Source organism: Amblyomma americanum, chromosome 8, assembly GCF_052857255.1.
Source record: "Amblyomma americanum isolate KBUSLIRL-KWMA chromosome 8, ASM5285725v1, whole genome shotgun sequence".
NCBI lineage: Eukaryota > Metazoa > Arthropoda > Arachnida > Ixodida > Ixodidae > Amblyomma > Amblyomma americanum.
This window is the reverse complement of record NC_135504.1, coordinates 164,244,843-164,262,417: the sequence shown is the minus strand read 5'-3', so window position 1 is coordinate 164,262,417 and position 17,575 is coordinate 164,244,843. Positions and strand designations below refer to the sequence as shown.

Below are 17,575 nucleotides of genomic sequence, written 5' to 3'. Positions count from 1 at the left end.
GTTTCTATCTCCCGTAACAAATGGCACACGTCTTCGCATGTTCTCAAAAGGGACGTTTAGAAGAAGTTCACTAATAAACCTATTGATGTCTATTAAACGTTCGAACAGGGAACAAGACGTCTGCGGCCGTTTGTAGCTGTTTCTAGATTTCTCAGAGACGTTTTGTGTTTCGTGGGTATGCGCATGCTCGATATCCAAGACATATTTGATTACCACGATCGCTGGTTATCGCCGACATATAGAGTAGAAAAGAAAAAAAAGTAAATTCACAATAGATTGAAGCGCGTGCTTTTTGCCAGGTATGCAATTTCTACTCGTGAGGGCTATTGAAGGGGAGCTCACGCATCTCTCTCCTGCTTCATCGATACAGAAAGCCTCAAATATTTCCCTATCAATCTGCTTGTCGAATCGCCTCAGCACGCGAGTGCTGTGAAAAAGAGGGGTGCACTCTTCCTCCTCTATTTCGCCATCTTTCGTCGTTTTGCACTTGCGGCATTGGGCCACCAAATGGCCACCTCCCATCAGCGCTGCGATTGTTCTATGCTTCCGCAGTCTTTCAATCAGGCACTGGCCCGTCTGGCCTATGTAGCACTTGCCACAAGACAGTGGTATCAGGTAGACCACTCCAATTAATGATGCAGTTAACAAACAGACGCGTGCTTGGTTCCACAAGCTCTGGCTTCCTTTTTGGTGTTCACCACGCGGCACATCCTGGAGATTTTGAAAGGCACCGAGAAAACAGCGCGTACGCCGCACTTTCCCGCCACCTTTTTGAGGCGATGGGACAGGCCATGAATGTATGGCACACACACAGGTCGTCCCTGGGAACCATCAGTGCTGAGGTGTGCTGACCTACGTTCATGCCTTACCTCTTTGACAAGGGTCTCGGCGATGGACGTGAGAGTGCCGTCTGGGAAGCCAGTACTGCTCAGTACTGCCTGTTGTTGAACACTGAAGTTCACCTTGTGTTCGCATGATTTCTGAAGGGCGGCTCTCAAGCAGTTCAAAGCTATCCCTCTCAACAATTTTTGAATGGGCCGAAATATAGCTTAGGATTGGCTTTTTTGACCAAGGACCATATGTCCAACAGACCGAATGATCATTAAAATTAATGTTTAAATCAAGGTACTGCAAGCATCCTTCAATCGGAACCTGACGAGATAATCTGTCCCTAAATTTGCACAACCTTTAAAAACATTAAAAACGCCCTCCACAATTCAATCTCTTTCCTCAGGCGTCACTCCTTTCAACAGAACACGATAATCGTCGACATATCTAAAAATTTTTGCAACAAAGGTCTTGTCAGTGCGCGAAAAGATTTTTTTTGATACAGGCTAAAAACAGGTCACTTAAAACTGGAGCAATGCACGAACCAATGCATATACCTTGCTTCTGTACGTAGGAGTCAACTTTAAAACCAACACAAGAGTAGAGGAAAGATAAAAACTCAGCAGTTCCAAGTTGTCAACTGACAAACCAGAATTCTGGAAGGTGACTGGAATATGGGACTCGATGCTCTCCCTAACAGCGATAACAGAGCTCTGCCTGAGGTATGGAGTAGAAAATTCCTCCACGTCAATAGAAAACCCGTAACGCATATCTGCGCTGTCCTCGTGTGTCGAAAGAAAATCAATAACCTCATTCGAGGTCCTTGCAAGAAAAGGATCATTCCATTGCAGCAGGTTAAGGCTCTCTTGCAGGAACTTCGAGAGTTCACCCTGCCAGCAGCCCTGCTCAGTGACAATAGCTCTCAGAGGTATCCCTTCCTTATGTGTCTTGGCTGAGAAAAACAAGCTTAGCTTGTCCCTTTTCATACCCATAATACTTCTGGCGAGGCTATCAAGGCTATTTTCTTCGCCTTTGCCGGGACACTCTTGGAGTGCACAAAATCTTTTTCCACAGCTCTGCATGCTTTTTCACTGAACGTTGATGCAGGCATAACAACAAATCAACCTTCTTTATCGGAAACGAGTAACTTGAGATCCTTTTCCTTTAAAAATTCTACTGTATCTTTTACCGCCAATCTTAAGGCTGATTTCTGCAGTTTTGAGGGGAGGCATTCCACAGTTTCTGACACACACCTACTCTTATCGCTGCTAGTGCGGCTCGCTATGTGCCTGACCTTGCCTAAAAGAGAAGCAGGCGATTCCTCCGGTTAAATGCTAAATTTAGGTCCGAGTTTCAGCACTTCCTCGACTTCAGCAGGTAGCGGTTCCTGTCCAATGCAAGTTATCTGCGCAGACTTAGTAGGCACTTTTCTACTACAATTCTTCCAGGCAATAAGGGTTGGTAGGCACTGCTTCCACAGAAAATCACAAGCATGTGAAGCCTCGCGAGTTCTTGTCCTAAGCACAACTTCCCAGTCATGCTGAGCACTCACTTGCGACGAGACGACACGCAGGCAATCATGCAAGTACCTTACTTGCCGCCACAGCTCTGACCTCATAATCTTGACGATGCGTCTTGCATGTTGAACTGAAGGAGCACAGGGGGCAAACAAGGCTTGAACTTCCAACAGAACCAAGCGATTGTTCACCGCGGGAGAATCCTGGCACGCACGTTGTGATGGCTAGCAAATTCACATATGTAGTTGGGAGGTCACGTAAAAGAAAGTGAGGGAGAACAGGGCCCAATGTACTAGAAAGGAGCGTGATTAAAGAATTACGTTGGGCTAGTTGGTGCTTTTAATCCACAGACTGCGACATATCACTAGCGTTAAAATTCTATTGTATCACTAGCATTAAAATCTATTGTGAATTTACTTTTCTTTTGTACTCTATATGTCGGCGATAACCAGCGATAGTGTTAATCAAATTTGTCTCGTATATCGAGCATGCGCAGATGCGCATAGTGATTTCTTATACGTGTGCAATAAACAGCAGTTGAAGTCTAGCGTCTGTCCTGTGTTTTTGCTCTTTGTCCTTCGTATTTTAACACTAGTAACATGTCGCAGTCTGTGGATCAAAAGCACCAACTAGCCCAACTTAATTCTTTAATGACGCTGTAGCTATCGCGTCACTCCAAATTTAACCAGAGCTAAACCACCGCCAATTTTTTTTTCCCCAGGTTGCTCTTGAACTGCTCTGTCTTCAATGTTGATGTTTCATGTTTTTAGAATAGTTGCAACATGAACCCAGTGCCTTGCATTTCTGCTTGTTATTATTGACTAATACATTCTGTCTCGGCTGCTCCCCCTTATGTAATGCCCTAACCCAAGGGCCTTTCAGGGTAAATAAATGATCAATCATGATAATGACGGATTTTGCCAATGTCTGTCCAAGGTCTCTCTCTCTGTGAACGTGAAGCGTAAAAAGTTGGCGATGCAATGAGGCGGTGTGGCCACACAGCTGCAGCCAATGACAGAGTGGCTCATATCGCAGTTGCGGCTGTCACCGGGCAGTGTTGTACAGCGCGTTACTCTGGACTGTCACTCCATTTGCCAGAGCAAAAGTACTTGTCGGCTTGCCTTGCATACACCTAGACCAACCAAAATCCACGCTCTCCATGGGACGCATTCTTCGCTGCAATGTTTATCCCAACACATGAAGGTAGCGTGGTGGCTCTTGCTTGGCTCCATCCTCAACAGTGATGCATCGGAGTGTTGCCGAATGAGATCCTAATTGGGTAGGGCCCAGACCTCTGTAGGTGCGGACTGCGCGCGAACGCTTCACTCGTGCCACTTTCATTCGAGGACTTGTACAGAATGGTGCACTACATTTATTACTACTGTCTGGCCAAAAGCATTTTATTTGGGTTTAAGTAGCCGGGGAAATAACACTGGGTTCCATGGCATTAGTGCCACAGAGAAAAGCATGACAGACGCCACTTTTCATGAATATTCTGTTTACTACGCATAGGCACAATGGAGCCTTGCAGCTGCCACAGGGATAGGCAGGCATACAACACTCACTGGTGACATCAGGGCCATCACACATGGTGGCCAAGAACAGTTCAGCGTATTCAAGTGGAATTTATTGCCGCCATCTGGACAGACATACAGCATGCTACACTACAAACACTCAAATTTACAGCAAAGCATCTGTATACTATTTGTATACATATCACTCTATAAATACCCCGAAAAAAGGAAACAAAATTAAAAGGCGCCAATATGTGCCAAGAGGCCTTCCTCAGCCCCCTGCCCTGAATCCACAATGTACAATTCAAAAGAGCCCTGCGTGGGCCTGGGCCAGAGCTTTTGGCCCAAGCCCAGAGGCAAAGTTTGAGATTTCCACAGCAAGCCAGCATGTATCAGTGGCCATTATCAAGTTATACACAAATAACCACACTAGTGATGCCAAAACCGCTGGCCGCCATGTATATGATGCTAACAGATTGCTTAGCTGATCAGGGCAGATTTGCAATGAGAATAAGCCCTCAATACCCAGGTGTTGTGCCCGAAACACACTTTCTGCACAGGACTGGTTTTGCAGGCACACAGATACTGCGGACTATGACTGCAGAACCCTTGGTGCACATGATTGCAATGAATGTCTCCATCCCTTCGGCAGATGCCGAGTGACAACACGGAAGTGCAGCCCACCTCTTCTATTTCTCATTCGACGGTGGAAAAAGAGGGAAAAAAAGAAAGCCCCAAAAAGCAAACAAGTTCCTCCTGGTGGTGTTTTAAAATGCCAGAGGCACGAACTCTTGCGGGCTTGACAGCGCACGCTGTTTCAGGTGAGTCCTCCTAATTTGGGAGAGGAAAAAAAAGCAAAGTTATGCTACAGCTGCACAACCTGTCCAGCAAAGCTGGTGTAACACTGTCTGGTAGGAATTTTTGCACTGCTCTCAAAATAACATAAATGCCGGCACAGCCAAGAGAAACTGCCAGCAATGGTGCAATGAACACACCAAGAATGGAAAACACAAAAACGCCACATAGCATGCCTCATCCTGGAGCTCTGCCTGTCCACTTCCTGCTTGGCGATGCTAGCAGGACTGAGAAATTTGACTGATCACTGTAAATGATGCAAGTTTCAAGAAACCCTCATTCTTGTCTGTGCAGGCTGACACAAGAGCATTACAAGTGTCCAAGCATGAGATCCAGGGAGCATGGTGCAAGCATCAGTATCCCGTTAACTGGCCTTGCAAATAAGATAGAAATCCATCTGCACTCAAGCTGAGAAACTGAAAAGACAGAGCTCAAGGAAGAAACATCTCAAAACATGTTTTTCCATGTTTCTTGGGCCATTTTTTGCACGTTCCATGGCACAGTCACCAGTGGTGCAATGCATGTCTGACGGTGTGACTTTATAAGCAGCACCCCTCTGTCAGGTATAGCCAGCAACAACACCGGTATAGCACAATGAATACAATGTTTTGTTTGTAAGCTTGAAAAAACTCCAGCTGCGAGTGCAGTGTCAGGTCTGTCCCTTCGGGATGTACATACACCTAGCGAGCAACGCTGTTGCATGTAAGAATCAGAATTGAAGATATAGCCGAGACCTGGTTTCCCCACCACAATGCCACTGGGATATGTAGAGTACTCACCTTCAAGGTGACTCTACATTGACTTTTCAAGATGACTTTGAAGCAGACACCAGATTCACAGTTAATATACCCCTCTGTATGTACCAAACTGTGAAAATGAGGGCTGAGCCGTCATCATCATCAGAAGGAAAAAACCTCTCCCTTATCTCGCCCTGTCCTGTGCCAGCTGCCCTGCCCTCTTATCCCAGCAAACTTGCGAATTTCATTTGATGATATCATTGTCCACCACCCGCTGCCTTCTCTCGGTCCACCACCCTGAGGGAGCATTGCCCACCCTGCACACCATTTCTCCTTCTTGATTGATGTCCTTAACTTGAGTTAGGTCCCTGACACACTGTTCCTGAATGTTACAACTTTGCATAGCACAGCTCTTAAGCACTCGTTTGCGGGTTGAGCTGCACTGCATACAGGTAAACCATGTTAAAAAAAATTAAAAATTGCCGCAAATGAGATTCGAACCCGCGGCACTGCAAACAAACCAGCTTCGCTGGCCACTGCACGAGAGCACTATGCTATCGCCGCAGGCGGCCACACCTTGTGTTAGGCTGCAACACACTCTCGCACTGTACAATGCACATCCTTGTCTTCTACAAAAGACTGCTACCGAACTAATATACACATTCTCGCGCACTGTGTACTGCACATCGTCTTCTTCATCAACTAATACCACTATCAAACTAATATCGTCACCAGACGTGCCGATGACCCAGCAGAGCAAAACAGTGAGCCTACAGAGACAGAGCACTCGGCTATCGCTGCATTCAATCACGCCTAGTGCTAAACTGCAACACACTCTCACACTGTGCGTTGCACATTGCCGTCGTCTTCTACAAAAGCTGCTATCGAACTTGTTGTGTTCGGAATTAAGAGGTATGGAAGTTGCGCATTAAGCCTGCATGGTGGGGTGCTCAAGACTGGCAACAATAAGCAAGTAGACCCATTTTTGCTCTGCCTTGCTCAGTGCGACTTATCTTTGGCGCAGCTGCAGCCATGACCAAGCTTTAATATAAGTGATGAACCCTAAGCGACTGGGCTCAGTGAGGCAACAGGGATCGCGCGCTAATGCAGATTCCTGCTTACGGTCCAGGTTGCCCTGTTAGCCACAGCCAGTGCGTCAAAGTTCTCAAGTATGTGTGAATACTTAGGACCGGATGACAGCAAAGGTGGCTCCGTCGGTGAAAGCTGCCCATTAACGGACACAGACTTTCTGCCGGACATGTGCAGTGTTCCACATAAGGAATTTTCCTCATCGAAAATGTCACGAGCATGGGCTATAAAAGACCGTCCTCAGCGATACTTCACCAGCGGGCTCGGCGAGCCGACGGAGATCATATTGTTAATGCAATGATTCCTGCTTACTGTCCAGGTTGGTAGATTTTGTTCGTACAGAAGGGACAAAACATGTCTTGTCATTACGCCGAGCACACATACAGTTTTGACCATTGCTTATGAGTGCTTCTGTGCGTTGATGCTATTGCTCTGCGGAGACATTAGAGACATTTAGTATAGCGTATGAGCGCTTGCGTACGCTATACGCAAGCATTTAGCGGGAGGTAAAAGAGGTCGCACGACCACTTTTAGTTTATCGTATGGTAACCTGAACGCAACGATAGCGTAGGTTGCAGTGGCGCCATCTGGTGTTAAATTGTGAACATATGTTGCGACAAAATGTTTTCTATTTAGCCAAGGCGTGGCCAAGGTTGTCCAAGTCGCATCACGCAGATAGCCGGTTGCGTGGCCAAATGGTTCGTGCTCTGCACAGTGGAGGTAGGGCCCGACTTTTTTTAGGTAACCAAACCGAGCGAGGTTCTTAATAACGTCATGGTGCGTACTAGCATCTTTTCGGACCCCTACTGCCTAGCGTTTTTAAGCTGGGACGACATCGAAGCCGTGATGATGCGCGAGCGTGAACAGCAACGCAGACTCTATGCATCCAGGCGCGGCCTGCTGAATCTGGACACCATGCCGACAGCACGTTCCGAAGTCACTTTAGGTTCGAGAACGCAGACTTTCGAATGCTTGTGAACGCTTTAGAAGTGCCCGGGCAGTGAACGGCTTTCCGCAGGCGAAATTCACATTTCTCAAAATGTTTTTCCACTGTGCAGCGTCCTTGAAGGGATTTTGTGCGTTTACCTCCCTAAGTAACGCTAAATCGTCTGCGAATGTAAATCGCAGGCGAGCGGAATTTTTTTGCGCTGTAAACACGGTGGCTGCCATCTGAGAAGTACGACCACGATGTCAACGCACACACGTACTACGAGCACTGCGACGCAGCAATGCTGCGACGGGCTTGGTGGCTAGCCTAGACGGACCAGCTAACCGCCGAAACGGCTACTTTTGGCAAGGCTGCGACTACATTTCCTTAAGAATCCAAATCAAGGAAATCCACAGTCGGTTCTGTCTTGTTGGGGTTAAGAGCTGCGGAATCGTTACACAGAATCGAAAATTGGGCAAGTTTATCGCTCTTTCTTTATGCTGTTGGCGAGGCGAGGCAAAGTGAATATCACGTGTGCCATTCAAAGCAATGAATATGCGTAAAAACCCAATAACATTGACGAATACTCTCTGAAGAGGGGGACGTGGGCGCCGCCATCTTGACAACGCTATTTTTCCTAGCGTACGCAAGAGTAGGCACGCTAAATTCTAGAAATAGCGTACGTAACGCGCACGTACGCTAAACCTCGGTTTGCAATAGCGTTTAGCGCATGCGCAGTACGAAGCACGCTATTTTATAGCGTACGCTATACTAAACATCTCTATTGAGCAAAACCTTGGTTCCGATTGTCACGGAATTGCTTCAGCAACTTGTTGAAGGTCAGCAAGCTATACGCAGTGATTTGGCCAATGTGATCAGTAGACTAGAGCAGACAGAAAAAGCTCTCGCAAACTCTGTCATGCACGTGAATGAACTTGAGAAAACATAAAAGAAATATGCGCCAAAACGAAGGAAATGGATAACCTACATGAAAAAGCTTAGCATAAGTCCAAGAATCATTGAAATCACAGAAGGCTAGCTTAGTTGATCGAGAGGATAAAACTGGCAGGAGCAATTTGATTGTCTTTGACATTAAAAAATAAGAAAACGAGACTGAAAAAATATTGTGCAGTAAGGTGATAAGCTTGGACTTGCCTGTCATTCAGTGGAGCGCATTCAGAGGTAGGTGCAAATTCACCAGTTATCTTATAAGTGGAAACCCGTTCATACGTTTTTCACCGGACCGCGAAAAAAAAAACGTAACAGCCGGGAAAATGCAACAGTGAGGAAAGGTCCGAAAATTAATGAAAACAGTGCAGCTTTACATTGAAGAAATTTATTACGACATCACGTGAGCTTAGGTCTTAAAAAAATCGAGAATGGTCGATTGCCGTTTTTTCCGCTCGCTGGAAAACGCGTTTCTCGATGGCCTGGAAAGCCGCATTACTCTCAGCGTCGCTTTGAGGTGCGACATACCTGCGGAGGAGGTCCAGAACCACGACCGCTTCTCCAAATTTCGGGTCCGCCAACTCCCCGGAATCATGCGGCTCGTGCTCCTCGTCGTCATCACAGTCTGAGGCTTCACTCGCGACCGAGTCTGCAACGATCTCGGCGATACTCTGACATTTGGATGTCACGACAGCAGCATCCACCACGACGTAGTTGTCACACGTAAGCAGTGCTGTGCAGTTGAAGCGCTCACTGCAGTCCACGCTGAAGCGGCATTTCCTTGTATCTCGGCACGCTTCGAGACGATGCTGTTAAGCGTCGAGGGTGGCAGACCAAGATCCTTGGCGATGTCAACTCTTTTCCGCGCTGGCTGCCTGTCGACTGCGTTGAGAACATCCAGCTTTTCCTCGAGGGAAAGCGCCTTGCGCTTGCGCGACGCCATGAAAGGACGACAAATCGCTCGCGGTGTTAGCGAGGCCCGATGAGGCATAGGCAGCGTAGGTGTTGACGGGAGGACACGGACGACTCGGATGGGTTGAACCGCACAAACAAGAAAGACTAGATTAGCGAGGCCTGACGAGGCGTAGGCAGCGTAGCTGTTGACGGAAGGACACGGACGACTCGGATGGGTTGAACCGCACAAACAAGACTCGATTGCTGCGGGCCCGTGGGTTTTACTCGCTTCGGCTGACGAGGCAGTGGCCATCTAGTGGCAATCTCTCCAACTCACGTTCGGCTTTTTATGGCCTCCGAGATTACCCACACGCGTGCAAGGGGGTGATCTCGGAGGCCATGGTCTTGTAGCCAATTTCGTAGCCAAGCCTGGCCAAGACTCGTCAAAATGGCGGTTGGCGCGCGTTGCCCGGCCGGGTTCGGGGTGCCAGGTTGCGCGTATCACGCGGGAACGTTTGCACAGCTACAACGTAACAGCGGGGTACCCAATACATTGGATCCCATGGGAGCTATGCCGGGATCGGACGAAAACGATGTAACAGCCGGGAAAACGCAGCAGTGAGGAACGTAACAGCGGGGTTCTACTGTATTTCCAGCATTACTTTGAAAAACAACAAGTGTGGAGCAATGCTGGAAAGCTAAAAAGGACCAGCATGTCTATCCAGAATGACTATTCTGCTGAAACAGTTAAAAGGCATAAATTACTTTGGCAGAGTGCAAAAATGGCAATCACAATGGCAAGGTTTCCTTTACTAATGATAAACTGCTAATTGATAACAACTACCTATAACAGCGCCTATGAGGGGAGGCAAGAGTTCTGAAAGATAGCGGTTGCAGGCCCAAGCACAGGAACTACATGTGTTGCCTGTAAACTCCAGAAGTACTAAGAATAAAACCGATGCCCTTGAGCTACTGCTCCTTTCTTATGATGCACATATTCTTGTTCGTTCAGAAACATGGCTGGATGATAAAATAAATGACAAGATTATTCCCCCCCCCCCCCGACTGTCAGATGTTTTGAAGGGATCATGGTTCAAGGGGCAGGGGTATCGCAGTTATTGTTAAGTCATCTATCCAATGTTATTTTCAAGTCTTCTGTCCTTGGCAAAATTCCTGATCACGAAAGCCTCGTGCTGGGGCTTGACCTGTTTGTTATGTGCGGTTTACCATGCTCCACAATCTGAAATCGTGTTTCATTGAAAGCTTATGCGATCATTTGCTAGCCAAACGTGAAAATGGTGCAATTATGACAGGGGATTTCAATTTACCAGGCTTGGACTGGGAGAGTCCAGCTTAGAGGAGCTGTGTTTTTGGTGATGTAATTATGGAGATTATTAGTTTTAAGCCTTAACCAAATTGTGTGTGACTGTACCTGCAGAGATGACCTCCTAGATTTGTTTTTTTTTGTGACTGAATTGTTTTTTAATGGTGAAGTGAGCCTGGTATTTCAGATCACCATTCGTTGTTTTTGTAGCGATAGCTACATTATTGTAGCATTTTGAGCCTTCAGCATGGCGCCGTGGCTGTGCCGTCATGCTGTTGCTTGGTGCGGAGCAGCTGCCAGCGGCGCGGCGCCGTGGCTGATCACGTGGTTCGTCACCAGGTTGGTCATGTGACCAGCCACGTGGTGCAGAGCAGCTGCTGCTGCCGGCGGCGCAGCACACCGGCGAAACCGAGCTGCCACAGCTGTGGGTATGCGCTGTGTCAAGTGGCACGAAGATTAAGAAGGAACGCCCAGCGAAACGGAGCGGCGAAAGACTGACTTTGCAATTCAACTCAGCAAGTTCCACCCGGCCAGCTGTAGCTATCGCGTCACTCCAGGTTTAATGAGAGCTAAATCACTGCCAATTTTTATTTTTTTAGGCACAGAATTTCACGAGTGTTTCTACTCCAGAAGAGGCACTGCACATACAAGCATACTTTACCTTGATGTACAATTACCATATGGCCTTTTTTCAAGTGCAATTAAGAAAAAATTTCGTTCAAAATGCCTGTTTTCATAGAGGCTACCTGTACAATAAATACTGCACGGTACAGTGCCCATAATGCATTTTCAGGACTAGAAAACATTTTTTCCCATATAAGACGTGTGAATACCAAAGCTGAGCTTTTAGCTTGATGGTATGTGGCTAGGTGTATCACTCGGTGCTAAAAGCTGTACCTACTGCAAGGAGACCGCTGTACAACAATGCATAAGAAATATTGTAAGGTGCAGTGGCTACAATGACTGCTGAGTGACAGAACATCTTCACTGATAGACAAAGATGTGTAAACATTACAGACACATCATCAAGGAGATGGCGTGAGAGTAGAGGTTATTTTACAATAACAAAACATGCAACACCATGACTGGGAATGCTCTACAGTTCTAAGAATATAAGGGCAGCTCCACTATGGGAAATCTTGAGCACTTGCTCATTCTCCCATAAGTGACACCTAGCTTGCTTTGCGATAACACAAGGCTATGAAGTCTTGCCCGTGATGACACGAGATGATGACAATGCCAAATGGCCGGACAAGCTCCTTATGCTATCACATATGTGTGACAAGTGTAACTGTTTTCAAGCTACTTTTCCTCTAGGTATTTAATATCCTAGTCATGTTCAACTGGTTGTTCCCTTTCCTACTTGAGCGGCCTGTATACAAGGTGCCTCAGGTAAGATGGACCATAATTTAAAAACAAGAAAACCTAGGTGTTCTTCCAAGCTGAAAGAAAGTGTACGTTGTTAGAAGCTATGTAAAGTATTTAAAGCCCTTCAAACACTGCCCTCCCCAAACCCAGCGATACCAACATCACTTTATATTACACATCAGCGCCCTTTCCTACCTACCTCACTGCCCTGGATCATACACAAACTTGAACATTGCCTCTACAAATTTATTTTGGAGAATTCATGAGCTGTGTACCAGCGAACGTGAACAAACTTGCTCAACTTTCTGCCCGGTTGTAAATAGCATCTACACAAGCCATACAAGCAAACTACTACTTGCCTGGTTGACCCCGGATCTATTAGATCAGCAAATGATGTTAATGAAACAAGCTCGTTCGCTCCTTGGTGCTAATAGAAAAGTTATCAAATCAAGTGCTTCCTTTCTGTCTAAACAAACTAAGTGAAGCATAAACATCACAATTTCTGCATCTTGCACAGCAAAAAAAAAGAAAGAAACTATTGCAACAACTGAACATCAACCGAACAGAACACCACCACCAACGGAACATCAAGTGCTTAGCCCAATGTGGGCGGCATCACTTGGTTACGAGGCAGAAGAGTGATTGTTGCCACAGGGGCAGGTCGTGTCGGCTCTCATTACCCACACCAAAATCGCTAGCTATCAGCAGCTGTCTGCTCCTGTCAGCCAGCAGTTGCTTCTGTGTGATGATTCATGGTCGTCTGGTATTTTGTAAAGAAAAATAAACAGAACCAGTCGTCACATGGTCAACGATAGTAGGCGCCGACCGAGAACAAAGACTAAATTTGTCTTCGTCGATTTTCGGGCCGAGCGTTCCTTGCAAGTTGATCTCCGCAGGCCCGTAGCATTCACTGCCTTCAAACAGATTTTTCCGCGCACTTAAGACATCTGCAAACAACCTTGACTTTAGATGACACGCAAAAAACAGCAACTAGCCATGGAATAAGCTGTTTTCTTGCAGGCCGCCATGTTCCAGGGTTCGTAGCAGTTTTAGTTGAAAAAATTCAAGGGTTTTCAAGGACTTTCAAGGCCCTGGCATACCAATTTCAAGGACCTCAAAAAATGTTGTGTTTAGCAGCTCAAACCAAAAAAGAAATTCAACAGCAAAATCATTCATTGTATTGAAAAACAAAAAAGGAAAGAGGCATATACCACCTTAAAACACATATCAGTAAACAGACACACATTTCCTTGAAGCACACACTCGTTAAGTATATCAAGAAAGCGCTTGAAGTTTTTCCGCAATTGCACGATCAATTGCTTGAAGGTCCTGCATCTTTCGCAGTTTTTCTAAGACTGTTTGATTTCATAATATATGTGTTGCCATTTGCTGCTTCAGCTTTTTCGGAGTAACTGTCTGCAGCTGCCATCAGGACCGCAATAGTTTTTTCTAGTTTCTTTTTCTTGTGTCAGTTGGCTTCAATTTCCAATAAGGCTTCTCTTTGACTGTCTCAACTGCTGAGCTTCTTGCTCCTTCTGTTCCTCCAAATACGCTTGGTACCGGTTCCAAGCGGCTGCTTGGAACCGGGAACAAGGATGCTTCCCGCCTTATTTATGGCATCACACACAATTCTTCGCGCCGTTTCCTTCATGTTTTCAATGAAGATGTGGCGATTAATGCTAAATCCTCTTTCTACAGTAGCTTGACCATGACTTAAAATAAGCAGAACTTTGACCACACCCCAGAGGTTTGAGCATGAAGTATGGAACTTCAAAAGATTGCAAAAAAACTCATCCAAACTTTTGGAATGCTTCTCAAATGATCCAAGGGTGTGCTTTTCTTCCTGGAGCAACTCTGTGTACTCGGCAAGAACTGCATCTCGCTGGTGCTCGCTCAACCAGTTCGCTTCAATGAGGGCATCCAAAACTTTCCTGAAGCCTGTAAGGCACTCATCAGGCCTTGAACACATCTGTATAGGATCTAAAGAGAGGGCCCTAACAAGAGGGTATCTTAGTGTGCTTTTATCCAAAATCTTCTTCGTTGCATTAATCAGAAACTGTTAGCACTCCATCTTAAATGCAAACACATCCTTTACACTTATCTTGACAGCTTTCACAACTTGTTCTGCTGCAATGTCTACTTTTTCAAGGGGAGCATGATTCTTTGGATCATCGATGTCAATCTTGTGGGGACCTGCCCTGCAGCCCCCTGTGTTTGCTTTCCCACGAGGCACCATGCAGCGGCAGTCTCACCTCGAGGATGAACACATTCCCTTGTCAGTTACATTAACTGGCAAGAGAGGGCCCCAGCATCGCTACGCGGGAGACTTCCAAAGCTTGCGCGCGGGAGAGGGGGCATGGGGCTCTTCGGCTGGGATCGTCGGCGCGAGCGGACGTGTCGCTCGCGGCTCCGCTCTTCACCGGCGGTGCGAGGAAGAGACAGGGAGACAGGCTCCCGTACTCGTCCCGTCCGGCCTTCGGAGTATTCCTTACCCTAGCGTGGGCGAACATTCGCTCGGAACCTTGCTGGTGAGTCGGACGACCTCGATTCATTAGCGTACCTTGTTGATAGCTGGCGTTATTGTTTCTGTAGCAATAAATGCCTGTTTGTGTCAGCCAATGTGTCGTTCCTTTGTTCCCTCAGAGCAAGGCCCGCCGTGGTTGGCGTGCGCTCGGTAGCGTACGCGATCACGGGGTGGGGTCCGGGCGGCTTTGAACCATGTCAGCCGCGATTGAGTAGGGAGAACGTATTTATATCTCCCCAAATCAGCCCCACATCTGGCGCCCAACGTGGGGCCCGCTCTTGGAACATTGGACGACTGTCAGTTCGGTTCGAGGAACGCTCTTTGTCCGGACTTGACAAGTGCTAGGCCTAGAGTGAATTTTGATCGCTAGGACCTGCGGCATGCTTTCTTGAGTGCGAGGTGTATTGCACTGCAGCATGTTTGAACTTTTTCACATGCTCAGCACATTTTTTCCCTGGAGTTTCTTCATGAGAACCACTTGGTCCGCATCAAGGGAGCGCGAGGCCTAGCGCCCGCGGAGTTGCCGAACCAGAAGCGAGTGAGTACGGAAGCCGCGTGGGTGGTCCGAGTTTCTGTATATATTTTCTCTACTGTCTCTTTTTCGACTCTGGGAGTCGCGGCTCCGGGAACCGGGTGGCCTGGGGCCACAGGTGCCGCTACGAGCTCGCTGGTATTGCAGCTCGGCACCGGACGCTCCGACACCATCCGATACGGTGGGCGCCGACCGCTCAGGAGCTGCTTCGAGCAGTGAGCGGGGTAGGAGTACCCCACAAAGCTGATGTCTCCTCGCGGCTGCGCGCACGTACCCCGTTTCGGGTCTTTGTTGTGTTCACGGTCGTTGTCGGAGTGGTAGTTAGGCCTAATGCTTTTCGGAGCTGCCTGCACCACGTCAGAAGAGGCACGACCACCGGACCGTGGTGCTGAGAGGGGGCGCACTTTGCTGCACACCCGTTTTTTTTTGTACCCTCGCACGAACTGAGCAGTCACGTTCAACTCAAGAAAGGGCTTTGTTCACTCGAAGTGTGCATTTACACAGGCGCCGACACGTTTTGCTAGCGAGTTAGGCATTGTGCCACGAGGCCCTTGTGGATGCCGTTTCCCCTCCCGTGACCTACGTTAAAGGCACGCCGAGAGCGTTTCGGCAATTTTGCAGATCCGGTGGAGCCACCCAGGCTTGCTGTCCGGTGCACATCGTCTCGCTGCCATCTGCTGCGACGGAGCGGCCTGTATCCCGTTCGCCGCATCCATCCGGGGCAGCTGTGGCGAGAACAGTCAGCAGTCACCTCCGGCTGCTGCTGCCCTGGCGACCACTGCAGAATCCTGGCCTGCAGTTTTCCCACCGGCCTTCGATTCGCGGGCCTGCGGACACGGTAGTCCGCGGGCCATGCGAGTCGTCTCAGCGGAGGCCTTCACGCCGCTTTCGGAATACCGCGGAAGTCTGCGTGGACGCTGTGGGCGTGACCTCTGCTGCAAGACGTGCCTCAAGGACATGAAGACCAGGAGACTCCTCCATAGCATGTACTTTCAGGCGCGTGGGTCTACTTAAGGTTGGGGGGATGTGGGGACCAGCCCTTCAGCCCCCTGAGTTTGCTTTCCCGCGAGGCACCGTGCAGCGGCAGTCTCACCTCGAGGATGAACGCATTCCCTTGTCAGTTACATTAACTGGCAAGAGAGGGCGCCAGCATCGCTGCACGGGAGACTGCCGAAGCCAGCGCGCGGGAGAGGGGGCAGGAGGGCTTCGGCTGGGATCGTCGGCGCGAGCAGACGTTTCGCTCGCGGCTCCGCTTTTCGCCGACGGGGCGATGAAGCGACGGGGAGACAGGCTCCCGTACTCGTCCCGTCCGGCCTTCGGAGTATTCCTTGCCCTAGCGTGGGCGAACATTCGCTCGGAACCTTGCTGGTGAGTCGGACAACCTCGATTCATTAGCGTACCTTGTTGCTAGCTGGCGTTATTGTTTCTGTAGCAATAAATGCCTGTTTGTGTCAGCCAACGTGTCGTTCGTTTGTTCCCTCAGAGCAAGGCCCGCCGTGGTTGGCGTGCGCTCGGTAGCGTACGCGATCACGGGGTGGGGTCCGGGCGGCTTTGAACCGTGTCAGCCGCGATTGAGTGGGGAGAACGTATTTATATCTCCCCAAATCAACCCCACAATCTTCACGAGGCTGAAGATTGCAGCAGACGCTGCTACCACAGAGCACTTCACAAACCTTGTCAGTTTTCTCACAACACTTTCAACGTCGTTTGCTAAAAAGAACACCAGAGGTTTTTCAGCATGGTATTCAGTCAAAAATGGCCTGAATACCACTGCAATTCCCAGAGTAAATTGAAGCTTTGCTGGCGTCAGCGGATCAGCGCAGACATCACACACACGTTGGAATGCAATACACTTAGGCAAACTTACTTGTTCACATCGGGCCACAAAAGAATGGCGCGCTCAATAAGAGGTGCATTTTCAACCCAGCGATACGAGACAAAGTTGAGAGGGCATGTTGTCTGGCCATTAACAGAGGCAAAGTCATCTCTCCGTGCAGGTGCATCGTGAAACAGGCCGCTTAGGCTTGAAAGGAGGGTATCCAGGCACCACTTGCTGGCAACAACACCTGCTCTGTACGCATTGTGCAGAGTGTGAAGACCACAAGTCCCCAACTCCAGGCACTGAACTTGATAGTTGTTCTGAAGGTGACTTTGAAATTTTTGAAACGTTTCAAATTCACATTGGACCCATCCATAGACAAGTGAACCATTTTTGAAAGTAGCAAACAATCCAAGGCACTCAAAAGCTTTTCCTGAATGTCTTCTGCAGCACTGTGTCCCATGAAGACTGATGTACGGTACCTGGTAGTTACACGTTCAGAAACGGCATCCCAGTACCGCACGTGGATATCCATCTGCTTCCACTGAAGGTAGTCGTTCAGTGACTCATCGAACAGGACAGCGTAAGAGCTGCACTGCTCTATTTCGCGCTGCGAACACGAGAGAAAATACGGCGACAGGCAGTGACAAAGGACGTACGCGCATTTCTTTTCACCGCAGGAGAAGGCTTTCGCGATT

At 48.2% G+C, this 17,575-nt stretch overlaps 1 protein-coding gene across 4 annotated transcripts in view; it reads right to left on the bottom strand.

Annotated features, from left to right (window-relative positions):
• Positions 1 to 3,699: 3,699 nt before the first annotated feature.
• Positions 3,700 to 17,575, bottom strand: part of LOC144102143 (nuclear distribution protein nudE-like 1) — a 168,548-nt gene continuing 154,672 nt past the window's right edge. For 2 of the 4 annotated variants that reach the window (XM_077635461.1, XM_077635456.1), the window contains one exon: positions 3,832 to 4,690. In XM_077635461.1, the coding sequence (XP_077491587.1) occupies positions 4,556 to 4,690 (135 nt within the window). In that variant the 3' untranslated portion in view covers positions 3,832 to 4,555. Of the gene's footprint in view, positions 4,691 to 17,575 lie in introns of all 4 variants that reach the window. The other 2 variants (XM_077635460.1, XM_077635457.1) reach the window with 2 other exon arrangements.